Genomic DNA, 10,479 nt, shown 5'->3' on the forward strand with positions numbered 1-10,479 from the left:
CGTCCCTTCCCTGGACATGCTCCAGCACCTCAATGTCCATCTTGTCGTGCCAGGTGCCATTGACCTTCTTGCCCACCTGGGCACATCTGGCTCATGTTGGGCTGCTGCCCAGCAGCACTCCCAGGTCCTTCCCACCGGGTGCTTCCCAGCTGCTCTGCCCCAAGCCTGAAGCTGCTGGTGGATGCTGTGACACAAATGCAAGATCCAGCACTGGCTGCACCCTGTTTGCAGCTGAGGACACTGCTCTTTGCTGTGTCCGCAAGACAGCTGAACTCTTTGAGGCCATAATACCCATCTACTTAGGCCCCTTTTGGCATTTTCCAGGCTTGCAGTGAAGAAGTTTCATTTACAGTTGCACCACAGCCACTTCACTTGCAGGGAAAGCCACCCTTACTCTTCACATAAAAGGAAAACATTTTAACCTGTGCTTTGCACTGCAAGGGACTGAGGGAAAGCTGTTTCCTTCCTCTGAGGGGAGGTCTGGCAGCTTGGCTTTGCCAGGGAGGGACTGTGGAGAGGGAGGGGATGGCACATGGAGCAGCCTGTTCTGAGCCAGTGCCCAGTTGCTCTGAGCACACTGGGGTGGCATCTGCTCGGATCAGTGGAGCTCCCTCAGCCCCTCCAGGACGTTGCTGTGCCCTGCCCTGCCCTGCCTGCCAGGCCCAGGGGCACTTGCTGGGATCATGTCCATGAAGGAGACTGAGAACGTCTCTATTGAAACTCAGGCGGCAAAATCTGCCAAAGAAAACAAAGTACCACTGTCAGGAGGAGACAGGCACTGGGACTGCTGGCTTGGATTTCGTTCTGCAAATGCAGTCCTCTGCATTTTGACACACAGCCATGTCAGGACAGGACTCAAACTTTGGAGAAGGGAAGAAGAAGGAGTTTGTGTCTACATTCTGCCTCTCAGTAGACAGAGGATACAGACGCATTTCTTTATTTCAGCATAAGATTTACCTGTCTTGGTTTTTACCTTTTTCATCCATCTTTCATGAATTTCAAGTCTGCTTTTGGGGTTTTTTTAAGATTGAAGGTTTTCACATGAGCTGGACTTGCTTTGCCTCTGTTTCCAGGGGCATCTGAATCGTGATGAGATTTTTCTGCAGAGTGTTCAGCTGTGGGAGCTGGATGTGGGGGATAAAAAAGGAAAAACAGAGTTTTAAAAATAAAAGAAAATCAGGCTCCTATCTGAGCTCCCTGGCTGTGGCTCAGGCAGAAATAAACAACATGGATTTTGTTGAGTGAAGGACCCAAAAACCAGCAAAAAGCACTTATAAGCTCTCTTTATCCATCAGAAGGAAATCTTCACTGCCCTCCTTTCCTCTGCCAGCTCTTGGCTGCCACCTGTGAGTCACAACAGTCACAATGTACCAGTGATTTTCCCTGCTGCTCTCCAAGCACCGGATACCAAACTCCATTTGCTGGGAAAAAACTTGCATCTTGTAATTAGGCCTTGTAGTTGTTCCCTGTGCTGGAGTAGAGGACTTTGCTGGTCCAAATTTTTGGAGCTTGTCCTTGAAGCAGTGTCTGTGTTCCCTGGGTGACATCCAGTCAGTCCCATGTCTGTGTGCGCTCTGGGCAACCTCCTCTGCCAGAGGGGTGTTGGTTTGGGTTTGCAGAGGTGTGTGAGTTAAAGGCAGCTGTTCCAGATGTGCTCCACATCACAGAATCCTAGAATGTCCTCACTGGGAAGGGACCCACAAGGATCATAAGTCCAGCTCCTGGCCCTGCACAGGACACCCCAGCAATCCCACCCTGTGCCTGAGAGCATTGTCCAAACACTCCTGGAGCTCTGGAAGCCTTGGTCCAGGTTGAAGTGGACAGAAGGGGCTCAGGCTGGGCGCCCACCCTGCCAGCCCAGCTGCTGGGCACCCCAGGGCGCAGCTCTGTCAGCATCCAGGCCTCTTCCAGGACTTTTTCCCAAGGGGAATTAAACTGTGCAAACAAAACTGAGCAGAGAGCGAACAAATCACCCATGGCCAAGGTGACAAACCCCTGGCATGGCCTTGCTACTCCTGCCTCTCCAGCCCCAGGAAGGCTGGCAGGGGTGGGTGTGAGGGGCTTTCCCACCTGCTGCCCAGGGTGGTGATGTGTCCCTCCCTCTCTCTGCAGGCCCAGAGGAAGCAGCTGTGGGTGGCCCTCATCGAGAAGGCGCTGGCCAAGCTGCACGGTTCGTACTTCGCCCTCCAGGCCGGGCGTGCCATCGAAGGCCTGGCCACGCTCACGGGGGCCCCCTGCGAGAGCCTGATGCTGCAGGTCAGCTCCACTAACCCTCGCGAGGAGCCCATTGACACTGACCTCATCTGGGCCAAAATGCTGAGTTCTAAGGAGGCTGGGTAAGACGAGGCAGGAGCAGGGACACTGGAGAGGGGGGTGAGGGGAACATTCTTGTCTTTGGAGGCTCAGGAGAGGGGTTACTGCATTAGCGGGGGCAGAGTCCTCCACCCTTGCCACTCATCTGGAGCATTGGTGGAGCTCCCACTCGAAGCTCTAAGAAATTATTTCTCCTGTGAGTAATTCTCATACAAAATTAAGAGCCTGGTGAACTTCCCCTGCACGTTGCTGCTGTCTTGCAGGAGTTAGGAAGTGGCACTGAGCCCACTTGCTTTGCTTTGAGCTTTTTTGTTGTGTGAATGCTTGACCCTGCACATGTCCCCCACCCATATGTGACATCTTTGCTAGTGCCAGTCTAGAGGGGGCACAGCCAAAGCAGAGACCCCCTGCTCATCACTCTGCCAGGAGGGCAGCTGGGTTGGCTGAAGGCTGGGGTACGGGGCCACATGGATGGATAGCTCCCAGCACATGGTGTCCCCCTGACTGGTGCAGACCTCCTGCCCCAAATAGTCTCCTCACCCCTGCCAACTTGTCTAGCTGATAGACCACCTGCCTTCTCTGTGACTTTCTGCCAGCCAGCAGAAGTGGGCAAGACCCCAGGGCCTGGCAGAAATTGGGGGAGGTTTGGGCAAAGCTCCCCAGTGCAGAGCAGCTCTCCTTGGAGCCTGGGCTTGGCGTGCCTGTGGGCAAGGAGAGGGAGCTCTGGCCAGAGGGGCTGGCCACTGCCTGGGGAGTGGTGTTGATCCCAACTGTGTTGTTGCAGAGAGGGAGCATCCAGCAGCCTCCTGGGGGGAAGCTATCCCATGCCTTGAGTGGCAGGGACGAGCTTCCCCCCATGCCAGGCCTGGCAGGACCCCGAGGGTTTGCTGTCCCTGTGCAGGTTCCTCATGGGCGCGTCCTGTGGCGGAGGCAACATGAAGGTGGATGACGTGGCCTACGAGAGCATGGGGCTCCGGCCCCGGCACGCCTACTCCATCCTGGACGTGCGGGATGTGCAGGGCTTCAGGTGAGCTCGGGCTGGAGCCTGCCATGGCACAGCAGCTGCTCCTGCCAGCAGTCCCAGCAGAAACCCTGGGGATGGACAACTGAGGGCATGGTGGACAGGACCCTGGGGACTCTGGTGTCCCATCCTCATGGCCAGCAAGGATGACACCATCCTAGAGTGTCACATAAATGCTGTTGTCATAGAAGCTGTCCTTGCCTTCTGCTGGCTCCATGTCCAGGGGTAGAATGTTTCACCTGGTTTACAAGACACACAGGATGGAGTTGCTCTCTCACTTCAGTGAGGTGCTCAGAGCATCCTGCTCACCTTTGGATGGAGGGGGGATAGAAATTGGTGCCACCCTGACAGCTGAGCTGCTGTAGGATGCTGTATTTTCAGCCATGTCACTCTCAGCAGCCTCTGCCCTGCTGAGCCTTTCCCCACAGCACCCAGCTGAGCCCCTTTGGGCAGGGAAGGGCAGAGGGAGCAGCAGCAGGTCCAGAGCTGCAGGACAGGGACATCTGGGGACACACATTAGTTCTGGGAAGGCAGGAGTGATGGGGTGTCCTTTGTGGGGGGCTGCCTGGGTCTCCCCTCCCTCCTGGGTCTCTGACACTTTTCCCTTTCCCCCAGGTTACTGCGTCTCCGGAACCCCTGGGGCCGCTTCTCCTGGAACGGGCTGGGCCGGGTGGCCCCCCTGGCCGCTCCCCCTGCGCCACGACCTGATGCCCCATGGCAGCAGTGAGGGCGTCTTCTGGATGGAGTACAGTGACTTCATCAAGTATGGCACTGCCAGAGGCAGAGCTGTGGGGTGGAGAACAGGGCAGGGACAGAAAACGGGACACAGGGTCACAATGGGGGAGGTGGGACTGGTCATCCCTAGGGAATGTGGGTGTCCTGCAGCATCCAGCGTGCCCCATTGGGACTGAGCCCAGCTTCCCCACAGGTATTTTGACTCTGTGGATATCTGCAAGCTCCATTCGGACTGGCACGAGGTGCGTGTGCAGGGCATGTTCCCCAACAAGGCCAACGGGCCGGTGACGGTGACGTCGCTGACGGTGTTGGAGCGCGCAGCCCTGGAGTTTGCCCTCTTCCAGGAGGGCAGCAGGTGAGCTGGGCAGGGCAGCGAAACTGGGGGGGGCTCAGCCTGGAGCAAAGGAGGCTCAGGGGGGACCTTGTGGCTCTGCACAAGTCCCTGACAGGAGGGGGCAGCCGGGGGGGGGTCAGGCTCTGCTTTCAGGCAGGACAAGGGGAAACAGCCTCAAGTTGCACCATGGGAGGTTTAGGTTGGAGATTGGGAAAATTTTTTCACTGGAAGGGTGGTCAGGCACTGGCACAGCTGCCCAGGGCAGTGGTGGAGCCCCCATCCGTGGAAGGATTTGAAAGCCTTATGGATGTGGGGACATGGTTTAGTGGTGACTTGGCAGTGCTGGGGGAACGGTTGGACTCGATGATCTTAGAGGACTTTCCCAACATTAATGATTCCACAGCTCTGTGATTCTGTGGGCCAAGAAGAAATCCAAACACATTGGTCTCTCACCACATGGCATCCCCCGGGGTCACAGAGCTCAGAGATGGGCCCCCATCACCATCTCTCCAGATCTTGGGAACTGCTCATGTTTAGCTGGAAACCAACCCCTGAATGCAGGGCTGCTCCCGGGGCTGGATATCTGGGGCAGTGGGATAGCTCTTCCCTGGATCTGCTGCCTGTGTCCTGGGTGACGTGTGACCCTTCCTTCCTGACCCAGGAGGTCGGACACAGTGGACAGCCACTTGCTGGACCTGTGCATCATGGTTTTCCGGGCCACCTTCACCAGTGGGAACAAGCTGAGCCTGGGCCGGCTGATGGCCCACAGCAAACGAGCCGTCAAGAAGTTCGTCAACTGCGACGTGATGCTGGAGCCAGGCGAATACGCCGTCGTGTGCTGTGCCTTCAACCACTGGAGCGCTGCCCTGGCCGGCCCTGCTGCCCAGGGTGAGGGGATGGAGGGGCCTTGGGGGAGGGAGAGGTGCCAAAGCCTTTGGTCCTCATCATGGGGACCTTCCTGAGGGTGGAGGTTGCATGTTGCACATGCATCAGCTCAGGAGCACCGTGCTCCCGGGGACTGTCACTGTGGGCTTGGTGACAGTCTCCCTGATCCCCCCTCCCCTGGGTGTCTCTGCAGCTTCCAGTCCCACCAGCAGCCGACCAGCCACTGATTATTCCAGCTACATCCTGGCCATCTACAGCTCCCGCCTGGTGATGGTGGAGCAGGTGGAGGCACAGCCCACAACACTGGCAGATGCCATCATCCTGCTGACCGAGAACAAGGGCGAGCGCCACGAGGTGGGTGGGGGGCACAGGGCAGGGGCTGCAGTGGGGAGGGGGGTGATGCTGCCAGAGGGAGCCTGGGCCTGTGGTGTCCTCGGTCAGGCAGGGGTGGGGCGGCTCTGGCTGCCACCCCTGGATCCCCACCCCCTTTGCTCCCTGGGGCAGCGTGGGGCACCCCAGCAGATGGGCAGCCCTTGGCTAGAGTGGAAGATGCCAGTGCAGGGCTTTTGATTTGGGGCCGGGGGTGCCCGGAGGCTTCATCCCTTTCCCTGCTGTCTGCCCCAGGGCCGTGAGGGGATGCCCTGCTACTACCTGACCCACGGCTGGGCGGGGCTCATCGTGGTGGTGGAGAACCGGCACCCCAAGTCCTACCTGCACGTGCAGTGCGACTGCACCGACAGCTTCAACGTGGTGTCCACACGCGGCAGCCTCAAGACGCAGGACAGCGTCCCACCCCTGCACAGGTCCGGGGTAGGCAGGGGGGGGTTCTGGGGGCTGCCACGGGGCTGGCAGGAGGCTGGGAGTGAGGCAGAGGGGCTGGCAGGGGGGCATGGACAGGGTGGGATTGCCATGGCGGAGGGGGGATTGTCGAGGCAGAGGTGGGATTGTCAGGGGAGAGACGGGATTGCCAGGACAGAGGGGGGATTGCCGAGGCACTGGTGGGATTGCCAGGATGGAGGGGGGATTGCCGGGGCACTGGTGGGATTCCTGGGGCAGAGATGGGATTGTGGGGCAGAGGTCAGGGATGGCCGGGCTGGAGGCTGCTGCCCTGAGCACGTGGCTCCCTCCACAGGCAGGGGTTGGTGATCCTGTCCCAGCTGGAGGGTAATGCTGGCTTCTCCATCACGCACCGCCTGGCGCACCGCAAAGCCACCCAGGCCTTCCTCAATGACTGGATGCTGACGAAGGGCACCCACAACCCGCTGCTCACGCCCGAGGTCGCCGGGCTGCACGGCCCCCGGCCCCTATGACGAAGCGCCTCCCCCTCCCCGCCCCGCTGCCCGTTTCTGTCACCGAGCCTCTGGCCCGGGGTGCCCCCCGAGCCGCCAGCGCTGAGCCGTGGGGCAGAGCCGGACTGGCACCCCCAGCACTTTGCCCCACACCACGGGGCCGGGGCGAGTTCTCAGGGCCAGCACCAGCCCTGCCCGCTGCCCCCCGCCCTGGCACTGCTGCCCCCACGCACTTTACGAGGAGCGGTTGGGGGCACGGGGCCATCTCAGGATCCCACCTGCCCCGTACCTGCGCTGGGCCCGGTGCCCTCTGCCCGCCCCAGGGGCTGTGGGAGAGGGAGGGGCTGGAGGTTGCTGTCAAGGCCCTTCCCAGGCACCACGCTCAGGACTCTGCCCCTTCCCGCGGCGCCAGGGTGCTGGCGCTGCAAAAAGAAGAATATACCTCTGATGTCTGTCCGTCTGTGTGACCCTCCGTCTGTCCCCGGGCCCTTCCCGCTGTCTCGTTGCCCCCTTTGTCTGCTGCCAGGACCAGCGTGGCGCTGAGGTCAGGCCGGGGGGTGCCAGGGTCATGCTGCCATGGTGCCACCCATGCCGGGGACCCCCCACCTACCCCACCCATCCCAGGTCCCAGGGCTGGAGCGGGGGAGAGGGCACAGGGTTGTTGCAGAAAGCTGCTGCTGAGGGGTTTTCGCTGTAATTGGGGTGAAACTCAGAGGTTTCAGCACCTCCTCCTCAGCTCCAGGTGGGGAGCGAGGCCTCGGGGTGCTGCTCGCGGGGGCTGCGGCCCCGGGCCCGCTCACCCTGTCACACAAGTGTCACTATGCAAAGGCGGCCGGGGGGAGCAGTGCCTGCAGAGAAGCCATGGCCCGAGCTGGGCTCAGCCCCCCGGGCACTGCCCTGTGGGCCCCCCCGTGCCCCATGGAGGAAGGGGGGGCAGCCGGTACAGACCCGGGCTCGGGGAGCAGTTCCCTGGAGTTACCACGAGTCCGTGTGCTGGGGAGGGCAGGTTTTGGGGGGAAGGGGAGAGCCCCCTCCTCCAGAGCCCGAGTGCTGCAGGAGGCAGTGAGCACAAGGCGAGGGCTGCACCTCGGGGTGCTGCTGGCCCCGTGGGTGCTCCGAGGTGGGGGCTGATCCTGGGGGGAGCTGCACCCCACGTTTTCAGGGCATCGTGGCTCTCCGACTCGATGTGTGTGTGTGTGTGTGTGTGTGTGTGTGTGTTTTGGGGGTCCCCCTGTGTGCCCTCTCCTTCCTGAGCTGTGTGGACCTTCAGCTGAGGGGGGGTGATGGGCAATACTGGACCGTGTTCTGGCAGGGACTGTGCTGGGGGGTCTAGAACCCCAAATCCTGCACCCCAAACCCTGCACCAGCAGCTGGGCTGGGCAGGGGGTGTGGGGGGCTCTGCCCAGCCTGTCCCTCTGTGTCCCCCAGGGATTGAGGGGTGGCAGGGGGGTGGGCTGCCCTGGCACCCTCCCAGCCCCCCCAGCCGGGGCTGCTGAGCCAAGCTCTGTCCGTATTTTTGTTTGTTGTTCCGTTTTCTCTCTTTCCAGCTCCTTCCTCCTTGGGATGATTTGTCCTTCACTTTTTTTTTTCTCCTCTCTCTTTCTGTCTTTCTGAGCTGTGAATATTTTTAACCCTGTAAATACTGTCCAGCTCTTCAGAATCATAGGATATTTTATCAATTGTAAATCAGATCAGTAATCCCTGTATGATACGAATTATCCATGGGTGGTTTTCAAACTCAGGTTCTGACGGACCAAATAAAGTTTTGTTTTTTACTGAAGCTGCCTGGTTTTGCTGTGGAAGAGATGAAAGGGATGAGGGGGCAGGTTTGGGGGTCAAAGCAATGGGTCTTGAAGGCATTTCCGTGGAGCAGTGACAATCGGTGGTGTGCTGGGGGGGAGAGCTGAGCACCAAAAAAAAGGGGAATTCGAAGTTGTTGTTTAGCTGCACTTGGGGGCACGGGGGCACAGAAAGGAGCGGAAATAAAGCCAAACAAAAGCAAAGTCCAGAAATTCCCATAAAATGCACGGCGTTCTCTCGCAGGGCCGAGCAGGGCTGTTCCGTGGCCGGGAGAGGGCACCCACCATCCGCCTGGATGCGCTCCCGCTCCTGCTGCCTCAGTTTCCCCACCCGCTCCATGCCGGGCAGCGCCATGGCCGTGCCCGCTGCATCCCCGGCACCGTGCCCGGCTTGGGGATGCAGGAGCAGCTCCGGTTGCCGCAGCACCCAGGGCAGCACCCTTGCTCCCTGCCGTGCCCTTTGTCCGGCGGCGAGGCCGCCTGGCGCGGGGAGAACTTTCCGGCTGAGCGGAGGCGGCCGGCTGCCAGCCCGCTCTCGCCCGGGGTGGGCACCTTGAGACCAGTAGGGAGAGACAGAAGGAGGGGATTTCGGTCTTTCTTACAGCAACTTGTAATAGATTTTTCCGGGCGAAACATCTTTGCATTCAGGAGGCCCTGTCACAAGCCATCAGCCTCAGCCGGGGAGAAACAGATGGAGAGTTAATTTTGGCGGGGAGGGCACTGCCACGCTCCTTCCTCTGCCTCAGTCTGTTCGGGGAGAGGAGCCGGGTTTAACCCTCGCGGCCGTGCAGCCCCTCGCTGCCGCCTCCCGGCGATCCCGGTGTGTTGTGGGGCCACCACGGGTCCCCCCGTCCCGCTCGGCGCTGCTCAGTGCCAAGGACACGCTGGGACATCTCAGTGACCTGGTGGTGGATCTTGTCGTGATGACCGGCCCGAGTGGTGATCGTGTCCCGCCTTCCCACGGCCACGGCTCTCTGGAGCCACGTCCTGGAGAGCCCCGTGCCTGACGACGCACTGGGAGCAAATCCTGCTGTGCCAGGAGCTTGGCACGGCAGTGCCCGGTGCAGCCGGGGACACTCGCGTGGGCTGGTGGGTGGAGGGGGCACCATCTCGCAGGAGCAGGCACGTGGATATCAGTGGAGGACAATGATCCTGTCTGGACACTTTGGGAGCCCTCAGAACACCCCCAGCATCACGGACCGGGCTGAGAGCTGCAGTGTAGCCGTGGAAGGGGTGGAGGTGAAATCCAACCCTAATTGTGCCCAATTCCCGAGGGCTGAGGCAACATTAACTGCTTTATAATTACAAATAATTATGTGGCAAAAGATAGAATTGTGTTTGACACATCAGCTCTGGAGGAGGGTGTTGCTTCGTCAGGAAATTTGTCATCCCTTGGCTCTGTCAGTCTTAAGCCTGAGGTCTAAATGGGGAGATGGGGATGGGCAGAGGGAGCAGCGGGTCAAGGGAAGGACGGATGGAAGGGAAGGATGGAGAGCAGGACACTGGGGAGGGGAGATGGAGGAGGAGCGCTCTCGTACCGAGCCGCATGAAGAGCAGAGGCACAGGTGTGACAGCTGGGGCAGGGAGCAGGCAGGGGCTGTCCCACTGCCCTGGCACGGCTGTGACACCTCAGCCAGCTGTGGCTGCAAAAATGACAGCACAAGTCACCCCAGGGATGTCCACACCCCAGCTCATCTGGTGGGACGGCGTGAGCAGGGCAGGCTGCCAGGGCCATGTGAGCCCACCCCACTGCTGCTGCCGTCCCACTGGTCCCCTCCACCCGCAGGGCCGGTGCTGCTCCTCCCTGGGCACGCTGGAGGGTGCTCGGGAAGGTGAACATGAAGGGCCCTGGCACAGGTGTCCAGAGACGCTGTGGCTGCCCCTGGATCCCTGGAATTGTCCAAGGCCAGGTTGGATGGGGCTTGGAGCAGCCTGGGACAGTGGAAGGTGTCCCTGCCCGTGGCAGGGGTGGAACGGGATGGACTTTAATGCCCTTTTCATCCCAAACCAGTCTGGGATTCTCTAAGGCAGTCGCCGTCTCATCAGCACGGTCACCACCCCTTGACCTGCTGAGCCTGGGGAAGTATCTCCCCGGGGCCGCGG

The 10,479-nt window shown here is 60.3% G+C and overlaps 1 protein-coding gene across 1 annotated transcript in view; it reads left to right on the top strand.

Moving 5' to 3' along the window:
• CAPN15 (calpain 15) overlaps positions 1-8,357 on the top strand; it is a 14,246-nt gene extending 5,889 nt beyond the window's left edge. Inside the window, 9 exon segments of the mRNA XM_008642391.2 lie at positions 2,113-2,336; positions 3,215-3,340; positions 3,950-3,994; positions 3,996-4,097; positions 4,263-4,424; positions 5,065-5,291; positions 5,482-5,642; positions 5,913-6,091; positions 6,421-8,357. Of these exon segments, the coding sequence (XP_008640613.1) occupies positions 2,113-2,336; positions 3,215-3,340; positions 3,950-3,994; positions 3,996-4,097; positions 4,263-4,424; positions 5,065-5,291; positions 5,482-5,642; positions 5,913-6,091; positions 6,421-6,598 (1,404 nt within the window). The 3' untranslated portion in view covers positions 6,599-8,357.
• The last annotated feature ends 2,122 nt before the right edge of the window (positions 8,358-10,479 follow it).

This window comes from Corvus brachyrhynchos, unplaced genomic scaffold, assembly GCF_000691975.1.
Source record: "Corvus brachyrhynchos isolate BGI_N302 unplaced genomic scaffold, ASM69197v1 scaffold369, whole genome shotgun sequence".
NCBI lineage: Eukaryota > Metazoa > Chordata > Aves > Passeriformes > Corvidae > Corvus > Corvus brachyrhynchos.